Here is a 19,401-nt window from a genome sequence, read left to right as displayed (position 1 = left end):
AGGGCTCACTTAGCTCCTAGAGGAGACCTGCTGGCAAAACCTGAGTGTATGGGGAAGGTGAGGCCACTCATCTTAGAGGAGGCTGCACAGATTTCATAAAATGACAGGGAGAAAGAATCAAGAGAACAACAAACTTAATTTCAGGGCCTGATTCCTTAGCCTGGGATCCGAGTGTCTGTCTGCACGTCAGGTCACTCAATACCCACATGCATGTGGGCACTGCACATGTGTGTGTGGGGTGTGTATGGGTGTGTCCTGCTTAGAGAGCACCCACAGTCCCACAAGCAAGGAGGGAGCAGCCTTCCACGTGTGACGCCGGGGTCTGGGCTGTGGGCTATATGACTGTCTACTTGGCCTTGGGGCTCTTTCCTGACTGGGCCCCTTTGGGTCCCTAGACTGTGACAGTGCTTAAAGGAAAAAAATAACCTCTCCCCACCAGACGTGAGCTAACATTTCCCCTTGTGTCTAATTCAAGTTAAAAAGCCGTAAGTGACTGGGGAAGGTTCTGACCACCCAGCTGTATGGATGGGGTCTTCCCCTAGGACCCACACTTCCTTCTCTTCGTTATTCTGGGTAACTGGGTCTCCTACTTATCGTAGCTCCCTTTGACTCTGCGCTTTGAAGGGAGCAATATGAACACAGACTGAGCTCATGCAGCCAATCAGAAAGGCTGGCAGCTCTGCCGAGGCCTTTTCTGCACTGCCCGGCAGATGTCCCAACCCGTCCCCAGGGCACAGCCAGTCTAGATCCAGAGGGCTCCAAAAGACGACGCAGGAGAATCACAGGGCTCATTAATCTGTTTATTCTATCAAGAGAGTGCTAAGAGCCCAGCACCAGACAGTGCAGAGAAGCCACCAGAACCATGCTCTTGCGTCCAGAGCATATGTTGTCACATAGACTATGTCACCATAGACAGTTCTTCAGCGTGGACATGCTCAGTTGCTTCCCTCACCAGGAGGTCAGAGTGGCGGTTCATTATCCCAGAGGACCCTCTCTATACATCAGGTGTCATGCAGATTTGAACACCAGGGCATCCAAAGAACATGTCACCTACTCTGCCTCGCGCGCAGGGGCCGCAGCGGGGCAGCAGGAATCCCGGCCCGTCGGTCACCCTCTCGTCCCCAGCCCACCGGGGGCCGAGCGGGATGCCGGGAGGAGTGAACTGCAGGCTTTGCAAAGAAAAGGAACTGGTACCGAGGGAGAGGGGATGCCCGGGGCTCTGGCGTCATCTGCCCCAATGTGACAGCCTTTTCCCCATGGACGAAGCTGGCTGTCCTGTAACACCCGGAGCTTCAGTGCCCTGTCACAGGCAGATGGAGCCCTACATTTCACAAGACTGACAGCTGTGTCTTCCATGACCCTGAGGACTCTTTGGGACAGAGAGCTTCAAATCTTCCCTGGTGAAGGGGAAGGCGGGGAACAGCACACAAGGACCCTAGGGACAGCCTTGCTCTGTGAGACCTGCTCGCTGCTGTGTTCTTGACTGCCTCACGCTCAAGGTTCTCGTGCCTTAGGTCGATGCCAGCAAACACTTTTCATAAGTACTTCTCACAAGAACTCCAGAGGCAGGTGCATTATGTCCTCGACAGAGGGAAAAACAGACGGAGGGATTGAAGTCGCTGCCCAAGATGGAATAAGTGCTAGAGCCAAGAGTCAGATCCACCTTTGGCTTATTCCCAAGGCTGTGCTTTGAATCACAGCCACAGGGTCTCAGAGGGAGAGTAATCAGGGGTTAAAGATGCCCACGTGTGACTGAATGCATTTTTCTCCAGACTTGGCAGTTTGTCTTTAGAAAACCCTAAAGTCTCAATGCCACAGCCTTCCCCAGCACCGTACATCTTAGCAAGCATCTCAAGTCCAACCAAGTCCCCAGGACTCGGCAGGAGAGCTCTGAAGCAGCAGGCCCGAGGCGCTGGGACTTGGGAACACAAGGCGCACATGCTAACACCCCCCAGCCATGCCTGTCGCAGACCGTGCTAGATGGCCGCCCTTCCAGACAGAACCGGAGTCTGGCTTCAGGATCCCAGCATTGCCAAGTGAGTTGTGTTGGCCAGAGAAACCCAGACAAAGGCCACCCTGGCTTTACATGCTCGTCTCTGGGACTGCCTGTTGCGATGCTCACCTTTGCAAAAAATGGAAAACCATCATGATCAACTACAGACTTGTCATTAAGATGGCTTCAAGGGCTGCCCAAGGTTGCAGAGCCAGTGAGGCAGCTATGGCCTGAAAATAAACCTCGGACGTGAGTAGTTCCTCAATGCACAAGGATGAAGCAGGCTTGTGCCTTCTAGCCGTGGCAATCAGGTGTCCTTCTTTCTGCTGGCGGCTCCGGCAGTGGCCTCAGTAAGTGCTATCAATTACTGCTTAGAGGACACAAGGGATTTGTTCTTCATGCCACAGACCATCCCGACAGATAACAATCAACAGCGCTAGTCAACTGGCCGCCATGTTTGGTTATGTGGGGGTGTAAAGGAAAGAATAGCCAAATTTAACTTATTGTCTAACTTATTGTCATAGTCTACTGGGGTGAAGGGAAACCCAAATACTCCCCAGGGGCCATCCCAAAGTTCTCAGACTCTCCAAATCAAGCGATGAGGACATATTCTGCTGCTTCTTGAAAAAGCTTTGCGTCCCTTTCTCTCCACTTCCAAGTGGATGGGAAGTGGCCCTGGCCCCAAGCAAAGTCCTCTGTCCAGTGTTTCTTCTAAGGGAACCCAACCCTTCTTTAATACATCAGAGACCTCCTTGGCAAGAAGATGGTTGAGTGACTCCATCACATGAGTAGCCTCAAAGAGTAAAACGACTGAAGCCTTGCTGACTACACAAAAGAATGGCTGAAGCGCGTCACTTATTCTGCCTTCTCCAAGTCTCGTCGCTGTGACCAGTCATATCAACAGAATGTCAGACACATCTACATAACACTGCTCCGCCATCCCATTAAAACATCTCAGAAAACCGAACCTCACAGCAGGTTAGCGGCTTTTCTAGGTGACTAGAAGATTTTCTATAGCTTTTAATGAAACTGTCACCCACTAGCCTTTATGCAAATACTAAGGACAAATGTCTCTCCAGCAATTATCATTAAAAAAAAAACTACACATTCGCCACAGCAAAGAACTCCTTTATCCTGATAAACTGGTCTTTTTCTACTTAGTGGATACAGAGGACCATGGGAATCAATGTTTCTCTCCTTCGCCTGGCCTCCAGAAAGCTAAGTTGGTATTTGTTTGCAGTAAGTGTCCACGGCTGGGGTTTCTGATACAAATACCTCCTTCTTTATATGTTTTGGCTATCATCCTGGTAGATTAAAAAAAAATACACATCACCATCTACTTTCCTTACAATTTTTTCTGTTTCAATAATAAAATAGTGGCACCTCAATGAAGTCAGCTCCGATATAGTCCATCCTCTGTGATTCCCTGGGAAACAGATTGATCCCTAATAAAATGTTTTCCTTTTCTCATCATTCGAAGCCTGGGAAGCTGAAGAGAGCAAGGGATGAAACTGATCTCTCTTCGGTGTCCTCCAAAGGGGACTGTTTTCGGCATCCATTGACACGAACAGCCCAGGGAGACAGAACACCTCAGTGCGCCACTGCCCCAACCACCGGTGACAATAAAGAGCAAAACCGAAAAGGACAGTGCGTATCTTTTCACAGCATTGATCCCCCACAACCTCGATGCCGTTTCTGGAGTGGGTGAAAGTAACATATTTTCCTTGTGGCTCACGTCTAACATATGAGCGTATTTTCTGACGCCACTTTTCCTTTCCCTCCTCTTTTCCTTCCCTTCATCATTTCTAGTAAATTCAGAGGGAAAAGATGCTCTGCTTCCCATCTATATTAGCTAAAACACGATGAAATATTTTATTGCCTAGGAGAAACATTTCTTGCCTTGCTGCTCTGTATCGGGAAGCATGTCATGACTCGGATGGAAATGGTCCCTGTCTTCACGGTGCTCGCAGTCCTGGGATGGTGGCTCCACATACATCCTCCATCCGTTCCTTGGGCTCCACTGAAAGCGGCACCTAGCAGGACGCTAATGTATTTGCCTTACAGGCCACCCTGACTCACAGTGACCTTACTATTCTGTTACTGAATGCTCACTGGATGGGAAATGTTGAATTGCGGTCTGCAGAGTTTCAGGAGGCCCCTTCACTGAGGCATGGGTGGGCGCGAGCCCGCATCCCCATCCCGGCCCGCCAGCCTCGGTACTCACTTGTAGATTCCAGGCGTTTGACGTCCCTCGACGTTTCTAAGAAATATCTCCGGAGAACCAAGAAAATGATGCCGAGGGGAACCAGAGGTATCGCAATCCAAGGGATCACCGCCACCGCCACGCCCACCACACCGATCACTTGTAGAAACGTCTGAAACGGTGAAAACAGAGGGAGAGGTCTCCTGTGACGCTGCGGTTTATCATAAATAAACATTCGGTGCTTGTCCCCATTTCTAGCACAGATCTACCCAAACCGCTGGCGTTTCCTAAGTGTGGAGAGAGTTATCAAGGTGTCTTTTGTTATGTGAATGAAGCAACTAGAGGAAAGCAACAAGGATCTGCACTGGTTGCCAAGAAGCCAACCTGTGGTTAGAAGACGGAAACTTGCAATCCCACCCTTGCTATCCAGGGAGGAGGGAGGCGCTTGAGGTTGAACCAACAGCCAATGGCCAATGACTTACTCAATCACGATTATGTCATGAAGCATCCATAGAACTTCTAAAAGACAGTTCCCTGCCCTTTATTTTCCAGAGAGCTTCCAAGGTGGCAAACCTGCATGCTTGGCCATGATGTCCCAAGTCCCACAAGAACAGAATTTCCTTGAGCTTCATTGACAACCTGACCCTATGTATCTCTTCATCCAGCTGTTGCTTCATATCCTTCATATGCTTTGTAATAAATCCGTAATCTAGTGAGTCAAAGGGGTCTCTGAAGGTTCACAAGATGTTCTAGCAAATTAACCAAACCCAAGGAGGGGGTCATGGCCAGTCAGCCGGATGCACAGGTGACAACCAGGCTCTCAGCTGGAGTGTGATGGGAAGGGAAGGGTGGCCTTGTGGGACTGAGCCCTTCACCTGTGGAATCAGATGCCATCTCTGGGTAGATAATGTCAGAGCTGAGTTGAATTCTCAGACATCCTGCTGGCACCCAAGAATTGCTTGTTGGTGTTGGAAACGGGTCGGGGAAGCCTTTCTGTTTCCTTATCAAGAATTCTTTTCAAAAATAGATTTAATGCGTTGTTTTGTTAGGACTAAATCCCTCGCTTCCAAGGACTTGTTACAAAGGTAGGAAATGCTTTCCCACCCAATGAAATATCAGAATCATAGGGGTGGTCCTGATGATATTTATTGAACGCCCAACATGCCAATAAGAACTTTCTAGGAATTAGCTCTTTTGATACACTCAGCAGCCCCAGGTGGTAGGTATTACTATTTTCCTTATGTAAGTGATGAGAAAATTTGAGACTTAGGGGGAGTAAGACTTGAATCCCCAACTATCATGAGTCAGTAGATAGTACTAGGGAAATGAGCAAGCAGACATCACAGATGAGGAATCAGAAGACTCCACTATAAACACAGAGATAAAGAAGTGGTTAACTGTAAATTCAGTATTCAGAAAAGGAGGTAAAAATTTAAATGTTTACCTTGGGAAGTAGGGGAGGGAGGGTCTGCTTTCTTGGTTTTCTAGCTACAGTTAATGTTGACTGTGTGCTGCGTATCTGGCTGCACCTGAAATACTTCACATGTATTAATTCATTTAATTCTCATAGTAGCCCTACTGAGTAAGTACTATGATCTCATTTCCCAGCTGGAGACACTGAGACGCAGGAAGAAGAAAAGCAACCCGATCCAGACTGCAAAGCCCACGCCCGGGAGCCCATGTGGTCAGCCATGATGACATATGTAAGCTTGCCCTTAAAGTACGGCTGTTTTATTGTCCAGGAAAAAAAATGTCTGACTTCTCTGAGCCTCCTAATCAGCCTTTAATGTTCCTGTAAAATACCCTGCCTGCTATGAAAGTGAGGTTGAATGGCGGGGACATGCGGAGGCACACTGGCCTGGACAAGCCTCCCAGGGTTATAGTCTTCGATGGAGGCAAGTCCATGACCATCTACACAAGGCACAGAGAGCTTTGAAAGCACAGAAGAACACGGAACCCTGCTTAAGAGGGCTTTAGGAAGAGACTTCGGACCAAATTCCACGGGCGGGTTTAACAAACAGAGCGGCGTGACTACCTTGCAGGAGGTAACCCCAGTCGATGGAACTTTTGACCATGGGGGAACCAGGGAGCAAAAATTAACAAAGGTTCTGTGGTGTCGTCCTGGCACCAGCTCCTGCACCCTCTGCCTGCCAGCCCAGGGTCCTGCCCAGCGTGCCGCCCAGTGCAGCGGGCCCGCGGCGCCACCTCCGAGGGAAGGACTGCCATGGTCGTCCTTAGCAAACTCAGGTTATCATTGCATCGCTCTTCCGCATCGGTTTCCTCAAGGACCCCCACGACCATCTTGGGACCGAGGAAAGAAAGAACGGCCATTTCCGTTTACAGATACAGAACTGTGACGCTGGGAGTTGAAGCGCTTGTCCCAAGTTCTCCCCAGAAGCCACAAGGGTGTTACGGAGAACGTCAGGAGCACGCTGGACTTGGGGAATCGGGTCCCTTGCTCTCTGGGAGGGGAAGGCAGGGAGGAGGAACCCCGTCCAGGGCTGAAACTTTACGACACAAACTGCATGCGGTATCTTACTGCAGACCCCGGTGCATTTCCTGTTTATCCCAGGCAGGGATTTCTGAAGGAACCAATTCCACTAATGAATGGAGGAAAATCGGGCCGTCCGGCTTCTTTCCTGTTATACCTACAGCTCAACAGTTTCTTATAGCTACTGGATTAACTGATGCAGCCCATCCTGAAACTCCCTTTAGGAAACCAGGCTTCTGCCTCCATGCTCACAGGGAGGAGTCCTTCTGGCTAATTCTACGTCTGGTCTTAAGGAAAGTCACTAGGCTGGCCATCATTAGTTGTCGGGGTGGGCGGGGGTGTAACTGTGGCTTTTCTCTGGTTGCTGTATCTAAGATCTATTTTGTTTGTGCACTTCCAAGGTAAGACGGACAATAAACCTCGTGCCTGCAACAATTTCTGACCTCTCCATAGTCGTGCCCCACAACTCTAGGCCTTCTGAAGACTGCTCACCTCAGGAAACTGAAGGCAGCTCAACATTGTTTGGGGTGTTACTTTTCTTATTCCATGTCCTTTTTCTTCTTAACACGTTGCGTATGAGTGGAGAGAATTCTCGTCATTTCTAAAAGGCATTTAAATACCCCATTTAAATACCCCGGTACGCAACGTGTTAAGAGAAAGCCGTGCTTCTTCTTTGTGAAGATGCGTTTGCTTTGAGGTTGCTGAGCATCCAGGGAACAGTAAGGATAAGGTGGTGGATCTCTGAACCAATAAAACCAAACCAAATGCCCACTTACCAGATTAGTCAGTATTTTCAAAAGAGAAGATCCACTTGACATTTTTTATTTTGTGTATCATGAATTGGTGTTGATATCAAGGGGATTACGAAAGCTAGGTTTTGTACACCAGTGAATCCCAGGAAATTCAACTGTGTCCATTCCAGGTTGGCCTTCTTGCTAAGCAAGCATCCGGATTTGGATGTCAGGGTGACTAAGGTAGAGACCCTGTCACCACGAGGGAAAGGATGTCTAACGTGTACCTCTATCCTCAGGAAGCTTGCTGTCCTTTGAGCAGCTGTTTTTTGACCAACCACACTGACCTCTAAATGAATATTGATAAGGTATACAAAAGCAAAAAAGGGGAAAGGGCTTATGAAAAATGTTAATGGTTTTGTTTAAAAACCCGCCCAATCGAGCCCTGGCTGCTGTGGCTCAATGGATTGAGCGTCGGCCTGCGAACCGAGTGTCACTGGTTCGATTCCCAGTCAGGGCACATGACTAGGTTGCACGTCAGGTCCCCAGTTGGGGGTACGTGAGAGGCAACCACACAGTGATGTTTCTCTCCCTCTCTTTCTCCTTTCCCCCCAATAAATGAACAAACAAACAAATAAATAAATAAAATTGTTTTAAAAAAAGTTTTCTTTAAAAACCCACCCAATCAAAAACGTTGAAAAATCAGACACTGTTTCATTGCTGGTGCCTAATGGGCAATTTCCTCCGAGTACTCAAGAAATCCCACAATTCTCTTCGACTGAGTTGGCAACTAATGAGATGTTGGTTACCCCACCTTCCCAAATATGAATGATGGGTGACACTGAATGAGACTCGCCACGTGTCCAACCTCTTAAGCATTTCATGTGCATTCTTTAATTCCATCCTCACATCAAATCTCAGTAGGAGGGCTTCTCTCCATTGACAAAGCAGGAAACTGACCCTCGGAGAGGTTTAGCAATTTGCTCGAAGTCAGAGAATTCAGCCACTTTTGACCCCACGCCTGCCTGTTCTTTAAATCTCTGCATCATATTGTATCCCATATATGAGTCACATTTGAAAAACATCAACACCTAAATGTATTCCTATTTTATATTATTTTCCCTTTTTTTCTGCATTTTCTAGTTTTGTTGGGTTTCTTGTGGTTGTACCTGGTCTCTCCCCTGAGGTAACCAGACCTAGACTCCCAGCTAATTGGGGAATAATACATAGCCCACTGAACTCATAAAACCGAGCTGACGATGAAAAGATCTTTAAAATGCTTACTAACAGAACACGCTAACGGGTGTGGATTTAAGATTTATTGTTTAAGTTAAAAAAAAAAAAAAGAAAGTTTTGTAAGAGGGATGAGCTCTAAGCCCAGGAAGCAAAATAACCTGAAGGGGAGAAAAAAAATAGCCAAATATAATTTTAATAAATACATAAAACCGAAGGACTCAGAATGAGGCAGAGTATGTTACACGCTCAATATCCATATTTGGATGGTGGAAAACGGGAAAACTTCCCTAGGAAGTCTCTTCCTCTGGAATTAACATTGCATCCTAATATTACAGATTTTATATTCCTTTCCCAAGTACAGTTTTAAATACAAGGGCCTGTTTGCCTGTTGGGCATTTAACTACCAAACTGCTTACAGTCCTGTAAGAATTCCTAGTTATCTACCCACCATGTACTTTAAACTTAATGCCATGGGATTCTGTTCCTGCTAGTCTTTGTGAAGCTTGTGCCAAAGAACATGTTTTCTATAAACAGCAGTAAAAATGTATTCTTCTTAGTCTATGCAAATAAATATGTCATCCATACTTTTGGCTCACTCCATTATTATTTGAACTCTTCCTCGCTTGCATACTTATATTAGGCACAAAGTGAAATATGTATTTAATCATAAGGCCACTTAATCAGTAGACAGTACTTTTATTATTTGTTTCCAGTATTAAAAAAATGAAATCGGGATCATTAAGATTGCTACCACCTCAAAGGGATTTCAAGGCTTTTAAATCTGCTGTCAGTCACACTCTAAAGAATTCTGTTCCAAGCTGTGATAAACCCAAATCATCCAGATTGCCTTAAACTATTACTGATTCTGCACAAGATAGGAGTTAAGTGCAGTAAACAAGGGAAGATTCACTTCTTGGCAAGAAAGCATGTTAAGATTTTCTTCTGATTTAGAGAGAGAAAAAAAAATGATGCCTAGTTTTTTGATCAGTGAGCTGTTTACTGATGTGGGAGTAGGGGAGATTCTTCTATCTATTTATTCTGGAAACCTATCAGATAAAAAAAATAACCTTTCAAGAAAATGATTATCACAGAGATTGTGCTGCTGGCTAGTACAAGATTCTTGTGGAGGCAGTGAAATTTTCTACAGGCTGTACAAAAAAATCCTAAAAGTATTAACAAATAAAATGTAATTCCTATCACATAATACTCATTACCCTTCAATTACAGGATAAATAGAAGCAAAGAGGAAAAATATGGGAGACTCTTAAACGTAACCTCCTAAAGCTTAAGGCCAACCTAGGGTTAGTCTTAAATCTGCAGGTGTGAGTTATGTGTTGATATGGCACCTTGCACACGTTAGGGAGTTGAGAGATCAATTCTGGTTCCCAGAATTGACCACCTGTTTCTTCTGACCTCATCCAACTCTGTTAACACTCTGTTAAATCACAACGAAACTTCGGTTTGTTCTATCTGTATAAAGAGATCTATCCAAACTCTCAGATTAAGCTTTCTAAACTTGTCCTCTTCCTTGGGATATGCTCATCATTCCCTTCATCTCTCATTTGGCCTGGGATCTTCTCACATCCACGCCAGCGCTGGGGCTGGTGTCTCCTTCAGTTAGTTCTTAATCCCAAGTCCTAGCTACTGCCACTGAGAGTGGGATGGTGACAATTTCCTAACCCAGACAATACATAACATTAGAGCAACAGGGTGCACGTCCTCCTTCCCTTGTGATTGGCATATCTCATTGATCAATAGCTCCCTTTCTACCTTGCCTCAGTGTAGAGCCTTTGATGAAATTCAAGGCTGGAGTCCCTCTATATGCTTACTTTTAAAAGGCATCCCTTAAAATAAGGGCACATAAAGGTGGAAGTAAAAGGGCTGGCAACGTGTACCCCATGAAAACACTAACCGAAAGTAAGCTTTGGGGTATCTACAGCACCACAAATAAGAAGCTCTAAGTTAGGAAGCATGCATAGAAATAAAGAAAAACATTTCAAAAAATAAAGGGTCAATTTATGTAGAAGACATTTTAAAAGTCTTAATATCTATAAGCCTAATAACATAGTAAAAAATGTATAAAGCAAAATCTGACAGAACCCAGGAGAAAGAGACAAAAGAGTTTAACTCATTTATCTCAAAATTGATGGAACAAACAGATGACTAGCAATAGATACATAAAAGATTTGAAAACATGATTAACAAACTTGGCCTAATTAAAACATATACAATACTGCAGCTAATAACTAAATACATTCTTTTCAACTGCATGTGCTATGCTCTAAAAGCAAGTATCAGCAAACTTCAAGGGACAGAAATTGTGCAGAATATATTTTGACCTCAGTGGATTTAACAAGCTATCAATAACGAAAAGGTAACTAGACAGACACTAAATGTTTAGAAATTCAGTAATACACTTCATTTCTAAATAACACATGGTTCAAAGAAATTATAATATATTTTGAAAGTATTCTGACAGAAAAGAACATAAATTTACTAATATTAAAATTTGAGGACTGCAACTAAAGCTTTGTTTAGAGGTAAATTTATAGTTTTAAAGTTCTGTGTTTTTTTTTGTTTTTTTAAGAAAGGCCACTGGTAATACACAGGAAATCTTTGTATCCTTAATTTTGCTGTTAACCTAAAACTGCCCTTAAAAAAAGTCTTATAAAAAGAAAGCTAAAGTCAATGGTCTATCTTAAGATAGAAAAGGAATAACATATTAAACTAAATTATGTAGCAGAGTGGAAACCAGATAAAAGTACACATTAATAAAACAGAAAATTAACTTCCAAGGAGAAAAATCAATAAACCCTAAAGCTTGGCATTTTGAAAACATCGATGAATAAACTCCTACCAAGATTTATTGAGAAAGAAGAGGGTAAAAAAGTACCATTATCATCAGCTAAAAAAGGGGAAAACAAGAGATGCCACACAGTGAAAAGAACATATATATAATAAACATTGTGTTGATGAGTTAAAAAAATTTTAATGCAAAGTCAAACTTCTTGAATAATTACATATAAAGAATGACAAACGAAAAACAGAAAGTATGGATAATTCCCTATCAATTTAAGAATCCAAATCCATCATTTAAAAACTTCTCAGAGAAAAAGACGTTAGAAGCCAAGATGGCTGTGCAAGTAGACAGTACATAAGAAGTTCTTACAAATTCTTCCAGAGAACTTGACCCCCAAAAGACCAAAAGAAAATAAAATTACAAACCTATCTTAGCCACATAGAAAAACATACCAATAAACTGAATCTAACAATAAAAAAAGAGAGCACTTCACAACTGAACGGGGCTAGGCAAATCTGAAATCTGCAGGGCAGGCTATTATGAGTGTGCAGGCTGAAACTCGGGTGGGGGCTGACACTTTTATTCACCAGCATGATTTCCTTTTCTTCAGGGAAGCCTTAACTCTTAGGGCCTTTTCAACTGACTAGATCAGGCCCACCCAGATAATCAACTGATTACAGACTTCAATCACATCTACAAAACACCTGCACAGCAACACCTAGATTATTTTTTGATCGAGTAACTGGGGAATGTAGCCTAGCTACGTTGATACTTAAAACTGACCATCAACAAGGAAGAAGCACTTCCCACCTCTCTTCAGAAGGGCAGCCTAACTCAGGTCCCGAAAGCAAAGTATTTCAAGGCAAGCAAATTATGTGTCAATATCCCTCATGAACACCAGATACAAAAATTGTGGACAAAATATTAAAATTGAACAGAGCGACACATAAAAAAAAAAAGAAAGATCCTACATCATGACCAAGGGCAGTTTATTCCAGGAACATAAGGTTAATTTAGCCTGCTAATGTGAGTCAATATAATTTACCCCCATTTCTTCACTCCCGCACCCCCAACTCTCCTGCCAATATCTGAATGTCCTTCTTTATACAGGACTTCAGTATGGCTCTCCTCAAGGGGGGTTGTTCTGTAGTCTCGTTGTAACTTTGAAGTAGGACTTGGGGGAGGTGGGCATAGCATTTCCCTACTCGGCCATCTTGACGGAAAGTTCTTCCTTGAAATTTATTTGTGAAGAAAAATAAAAAAACAAATCACATCCATTGTCCTTCAGTTTTGTTCTGGAATTTGCTGACCGCATCCCATGGTGTCATTTCCAATGTTCCTCTGTCCCTTGTATTTCCTGTAAACTGGTAGCTATGGGAAGTTTTGCAAAGTGCACATGCCCAGACCCCACTCTAAAAGTATATTCAGAAGAGCTGGTACGGATGCTGGGAATCTCTACTTTTCCTAAGATGCCCGGGCGGGTCGGAGTCAGTGTGCCTCGTGTTTGGGAATTGCTAACTCATGACTCTGGAGGTAGCCACACGTCAGCCTTGGTCTCAGCAAGTATCAGAGACAGACACTAAGGTTCCCATCTCCAGCGGGGGGCAGTGGGGCGGGCGCTCACTGCAGGAAGAGGCATTAGCTGTCCTTTTGGGTTCACTGAGACACCCACTGGGAACTTCCTGGGATCCCCAGTGCGTGTGCCTCCTCCCTCTCACCGAAGTCAGGGAAACTTTCTGTGATCAGGACCCTCCCTGGCCTTGAGGGTGTGTGTTGGGGGAGAAGCAACGGTCTTCCTGCGGTGGCCCCTGAGGACAAGTGTGCTGTCCACAGGGTGGGTGACTTCAGCCTGAGGGCCACAGGCTGCTGACAGTGCCTCCTTCTGCTCTGGGCTGCTGAGGCAGGTGGTCCTAGGACACAGGCCAAAAGGCTGTGCTTTCTTATGTGCAACGTCTCCTCCCCCACTCCCTAGAACCAACTGCCCCAACTGTAGAGACATTCCACAGCTAACAGCCAGCACCTCAGTGCCACAGCCCACAGCAGTCAGAGTGGTCTTCGCATCATCTTCACCAGATCGCTCCACTGCCCTGTTTTCAGCCCACCTGTGACTGCCCATCTCACCTGAGAGAAGATCCACACCCTCCTCACCATGGATGACAAGGCCACCGCAGTCTCCCCTGACACCTTCATTCTTTTCTCTCCCTGCTCCCCCCACCCTGGCCTTCTGCCAGCCCTGGGACAGCCAGGCTCATGCTGGCCTCAGGGTCTCCGCTGCTGTCTGACCAACCCATCATTCACATCGCCGCTGAAAAGGCACCTCCTCAGAGAAGCCTCCCCTGACCACCTAGGTCACCTAGCCCTCCGCCATCACTCCATCCTCCTAGCCTATTTTACTTTTCTTCACAGCAGTTATCATTATTTGAAATTATAGTGCTGAACTGCTTGTCTCTTCCTTCCGCTTGTGGATGTTTTCAGGGGAGGGGCTCCTATCTTCACATCTGCAGAATACCTCACATAACAAGCTCAGTAAATAATTGAGTCAATAACGGGGGGGGGGGGGGTGGCGTCATGGATGAAAATGGCTCCCCTGGGTTGGCACACAGTGCTTCCTTTGGGTTAAAGCCCAGATCCTCCTAGTTTGTGTTGGCGCCACTGGCAATGACTGCAGGCAGGGGCCTACCTAGTAACTGAGCTGGACCTGCAAGGGCCACCTCTGCACCCTTCCTCTGCTCCTGGCTACCAGTGGGCTCCCAGAGCGCAAACTCTTCTTTCTTCTGCCCAAAGAGGGACTCCAGAGGATTGAGCAGAGGAACTTCAGATTTCCTGCCAGGCCAACGTCAGCCCGAGGATGTTGAGAGCAGCCTCTCATTTCAAACCTCAGTTTCTGAGGCTCCCTGCCCATGGCTGTTTAATACGGAAGGAGGCTCCTGGTTAAGGAAGACAGAGACAGAAAGGCTCAGGCTGTCATTGCCCGTGGTGGGCCGTGGGGCTCACGTTGGGAAGAAGCAGTAGTGTCTCATAGGCAGTAAAAAATCTGTCTGAGTTGGACTCAGCCAGGAAGCTTCTGAGGGGTCAGCCTCTTGCTACGATGCCTGAATCACCAACTTTCGGGGCTGGACCAACCTAGGTCGTTCCTCCTTTCTTTCACAGGGGAACTTCTGAGTGTTCATCCGGGGACTGGCTTCTTTGTTTCTTCGTCGGGACAAGCCTCTTGCTATCTTGGTCCTGTGGGTGTTGTGGGAGCTGATGGAGCTGATGTCTTGCTCGGACTTTCTCAGCACTATGTCTCTTGATCGCTCATTTGGGGATTGCCTTCTCTGCTTTGCCTTCTCTGCTTCCGCCTTTGCTGGGGCGGCCAGAAGGCAACCCTGTAGGCCTGGGTGCCACCGAGTGGGCTGTATATTTGTCCATGCCATCCCACCTGGGTTTCTCCCCACCTTCTTACGGGGATATGGGAGTTGCCAGGCCTAAGATGGAAGGTGGGAGCTCGTCCTGCTGGGAAGAAAACCAGAACTGATCCCTTGTATTCTGCAATAATGAATTTGGATGTAACCCCTCTTGTGTGTCTCTTAGGTTCTTGCTGAAGCCATCTAATCTGCTTGGCCCCCAAACCCAGCCTTGGCCCATCACTTCTGTGAATCCCCTAGAGAAGGGGTCTTGGCTGCAAAAGCAATTCTGTGGGTCCAGGGAAGCAGCAGCCAGCACCTGAAAACCTCCCCCATTCCCAGAGAAAAGAGACCCTGACAGTAACTGCTGTCAGTATCACTTTCAGATCCCCCTCAGCAGAGAAAAATACTTCTTATAGCCTGTCCCTTGCGGGGCTTTAAGGCAATGCCTTCCAAGTTTTGGAAACGATCTAATATAAATTGTTTCTTAGCCTCTTCCACACTGGCCGCCCCACTCAGGCCCCATTCATACTGGTTTTTCCCAGCCATGCTGGCCTCTAGCCCTCTGGTACCGTTAACCAGATTAGAAACAGGACAAATACTGAGGCGGAATGATGAGGGGGGTCAGGGCCAGGTTCTGGCTACCAAGGCTAGGCCCCCCCCCACCGCACTATCTGGGATACCATTTCCTTCGCCACTCCCCTCGTTCCTTCCGTTCTTCCCATGGACTGAGCCCGCCCCCTCGCCTAGCACTCAGCAGCCAGCTCGGGGATGTGTCTGAGGGGACCCATCGGCATGTCTACGTGACAGCTCAGTGAAGGTGACCGGCTGGGCTTGAAAGGGGTTCATGAGCAACACTCAACTGTCCTTCATTACACTTCTCCATTTACCATCTGCCAACAAAACGCACTGGACTTGGGCTGGGAAGCCAATCAGTAAAGGGTCTGAATGAAAGCCTCGGGTAGCCTGAAGGGGGGGGCTTCCATTGCAAAAGATGAGAGAGAACCTTTCGGAATGAACACTTGTCCGGGAACGACGCTGTATCGTCCTTGGCAGCGAGGAGGAGCACCCCACCCTGGGTTTTGGAGGGTGCTCCAGGCCACCGGCATTAAGTATAGCTAGGGTAATTTCCTGGTGTTATGAAAAAGCCGAAAGAGACACGTGGCAGCCAGGTGAGGCCGTGCGTGCACCTCTGCCTTTTCTGCAGATGCCCAGCCGAGGCCTACCTGCTGGGCCGCTCTCCCAGGGGACAGAGGACACGTTACAGTGAATGTCCCCGATCTGGTCAATCACCTGTCTCTCGGGTAACCAAACAGATCGGTTTCTGGTAGAGAACTGCTGGAGGTTTCCCCTGGGACACCACGTTTCCGTAGTTACCCTGCCATGACAGCTATGAGGTCATCACCACCCAGTGAGGTCACATAAGGAATCAGTGACTTCAGGCTCTCGAGACTTTGTGAACGGGAGGTTGGAGGCCCAGGGGTGCCCTGGGTGGAGGCCCTCACACCTGGCCCGGCCCACTCGTCCCCTAATCAAGCAGCCACGCCTGGTGCGGCACACCTGTGGGCCGGCACGGCCCTGGGGACCACCGGAAGGCAAGAGAATCCCACATTCTGATATTACCACAGGAGGCAAAATTAACCTAAGACGGCTAGGTTTACGGCGCTGACCCTAAGTATCCAACAGTTGGAGAGGCAGAGATTTGTGTGCACTGGGGAATCAAGGAAGGTTCCTTGGAGGTGGGCCTGAAGGACCAGTGAGATTTGAACCCGTGGAGAGGAGAGGGAAGACACTTCAGTTGGGAAGAGAAAGAGCAAAGACAAGTTCTTCTTGACCTTGAACTGCCTTAAATGTCAATTCATAGACTCCTCACGTTTTTAGAACCAAGGACCAGAAAACCAAAGAGGTTCAGCGGGTTCCCCGTGGTCACACAGGTGGTCCAGGGCTCCACGTCGGGGCTCTGGATTGACAGCTGATAGGAACGTAAGGACAAGTTCATCACACTTCACAGTGACGCTGGGAGAGATGTTAAAAGTTCTCCAAGGCAACGTGAGGGTCCTGAACAACTTCACAGAGTGGGAATGATGGGCCCATTTTAACACAGAATGGAAAACACATTCATGACAGAATGACATAATACAAAATGAAAACCCAGTCCACACACCCCCTCGTAGGGGAACATCGGCAAAATATACTCCAACAAATGGAGAAGGTGTGGGCGCAGCAGCAGCCCAGGGGGAAAAACATGGTCAACCCTGTGAAGAGGTGCGATTACCACACAATGTGGCGCTGCTCAGGGGAGGAGACAGACAAGGCTGCCCTTAGCATGATCAGGACTGTAGAAAGGAATCACACCTGGGGCATGAAACAGTATGGCCAAGACCTTCCTAGCAATGAGAGAGAACCTTCCTTGGGGTGGGGGGGGGGGGTGGGGGGAGCCCTAGTGCTGACCTTTAGTAAACAAAGATGCGACATTTGTTTGCAGGGGCTGCTGTGGAGGGAATGAAGGTGTCCAGGAGGTGAATTGCCTAGGGTACCTTTTTAGAAGGTGGGTAGCCCTGGCTGAGAACCAAAGCCCTTTCCTTCACTCCTGAAGGGGTGAATGAGCGTGGTGTGTGTTCGGGCAAAGTCAGGACTAACTGGAGATGACTACCTTTGGGGGGGGCTAGGGAGTGAAATGCGAAGGGGAGGCTCTGGAGGAGGTCTGTCGTGGCAGGTGGGCCAGCAAGAGACCCCTCAGATTCGCCAAGACTCCAGAAAGCTTACTTGTCGGGGAGCATCCCTCTGATCTGGTGGGGGCAGCAATACCTTCTCAGGACCTGGCTGGGCCTCCGGGGAAGGAGGAAGAGCACAGACAAATGATTTCTCAATTTAGGAGGGCTTGAGACTCACCTGGGGAGCCACAAAACCATTGAAAAATACCTCTAAGTGAGTTCTTGGGCCAACCCTCGGAAAGCAGCCAGATCTGGAGTCTGCGCTTTTAAAAGGCTTCCTGGGCAGTTCTGACGCAGTGGTCCATGAATCGTCGTCGGCAGCCGTCCGTCTCGAGAGACGATGGTGTAGCTTCTTAAGAGTCTATCTGCACCGCCGAGAATGGCTGTGCAGTCCGACTCGGGAGTGACACGGTATCTGTCTCCTCCCGTGTTGAATCGACATCTTGTGATGACGCTGAAGCTACAGAGCCTGGGCAGGGTGATATGGAGGGTCTGCTGTTGCCCATGCAGCAGACCCCCCCTCTCTTCGCAGCTGAAGGGTCCAAGGGAAAGACGGAGTCAATACAGCTTGGCTTCAGGTGCGCCGCAGGAGTTGCCGGTGTTGACTACAACGTCAAACCGCCTTAGGGACTCCGGCTCCGGATTTTCTGTCGGGGTTTACTCCCTTAGCCTTTCCCCTGAAGAGGTATGCCGCAAGGCAGCGGAGGTTTTTTGGAGTCAGAGTTTTCCTTCTCTGATGTACCCTGACTGGAAAATCGAACCAGCGACACTTAGCTCGCAGGCCGACGCTCAATCCACTGAGCTAAACCAGCCAGGGCAAGGTCCATGAATACTGATCTAATTATTGTCCCAACTAGGCGGCTCTTGAGAGTTAAAAGGGCAATATTGAAAACTGCTCCAGGCATAGATGTGAACAGGACTATTCAAGGACAACAGAGGTGGGCGGTAGATTCCTTGTTTGAGTCATGTTTAACCCAAGTTACCACGGTAATCAAGAACACAAGCCTGGGGACAGACGGACCAGGTTCAGACCTACCTGCTGTGTGATTCTGAGCACATTCTTTTACCCCCCAGAGCCTCAGTCTGCTCACAGGGAAGAGAGTCTGATGGCACAGTTAGTACAATATTGTTCTCGGCAAAGGTTGCCCCGGGCCCATTTCTGTTCTCTATAACCTTATCCTTTTCAGTGTGCAAGTATTTTAAGATGTTTTATGGAGCAGTCTATTTGACTCTCAATTATTCATCACCTTAGGCAAGCTTTATATAATGTTGCAGAGCCTGGAAGCTAGAAGCCAGAGAGAGGATGCTATTTGCCAGTTTGGGAAAACACTGTCCTCCCTTCTATTCTTCCTCCGACACCAAGAGATGGGCGAAAAAGGCAGAGATTGAAAGTGCACACCAAGCAATTCTTCTGTGTCAGTCTACCTTCTACTCTTGTGCCAGGACTTCCCAGAGAGGCTTTGACAGGAGCGCATACACGTCCCATGGACTTTGTTGGGGCAGAAAGCATCTCTCGACATTAGCCACGTCTCCTTCCCCTTTTCATGGTGGCTTACATGATGTTTTGGGGGCAGGCAATTAAATCTAAATGTTTACAAACTGAAACATCAATTGAAAGAGCCTTTGTCCTTGGTGGGGTAGTTGGGAGTGTGAGTTTTTTCAGTCCAGTGAATGCTGCAGATCAAAACCACAATGTGTTATCACCTTACCTCCTACACTGTCAGATATCACCTCACACCTATTATAGAAAACAAACAAACAAACAAACAAACAAGAACAAGAGGTAACAAGTATTGGCAAAGATGTGAAGAAAAAAGAACCCTTGTGCTCTGTTGGTGGAAAGAGTA

General features: G+C 47.2%; 1 protein-coding gene across 2 annotated transcripts in view; it reads right to left on the bottom strand.

Annotated features, from left to right (window-relative positions):
* The window catches only part of ABCC4 (ATP binding cassette subfamily C member 4 (PEL blood group)), a 196,610-nt gene that overhangs the window by 45,980 nt on the left and 131,229 nt on the right, over positions 1 to 19,401 (bottom strand). For both annotated transcript variants that reach the window (XM_090257992.1, XM_090257993.1), the window contains exon 21: positions 4,218 to 4,368. In XM_090257992.1, the coding sequence (XP_090114118.1) occupies positions 4,218 to 4,368 (151 nt within the window). The remainder of the gene's footprint in view (positions 1 to 4,217; positions 4,369 to 19,401) is intronic.

The sequence above is a fragment of the Furipterus horrens genome, unplaced genomic scaffold (assembly GCF_987537825.1).
Source record: "Furipterus horrens unplaced genomic scaffold, mFurHor1.1.pri manual_scaffold_12, whole genome shotgun sequence".
NCBI classification, from domain to species: Eukaryota; Metazoa; Chordata; class Mammalia; order Chiroptera; family Furipteridae; genus Furipterus; species Furipterus horrens.
Note: the sequence above shows the minus strand (reverse complement) of the source record. Positions and strands in the feature narration are given on the sequence as shown.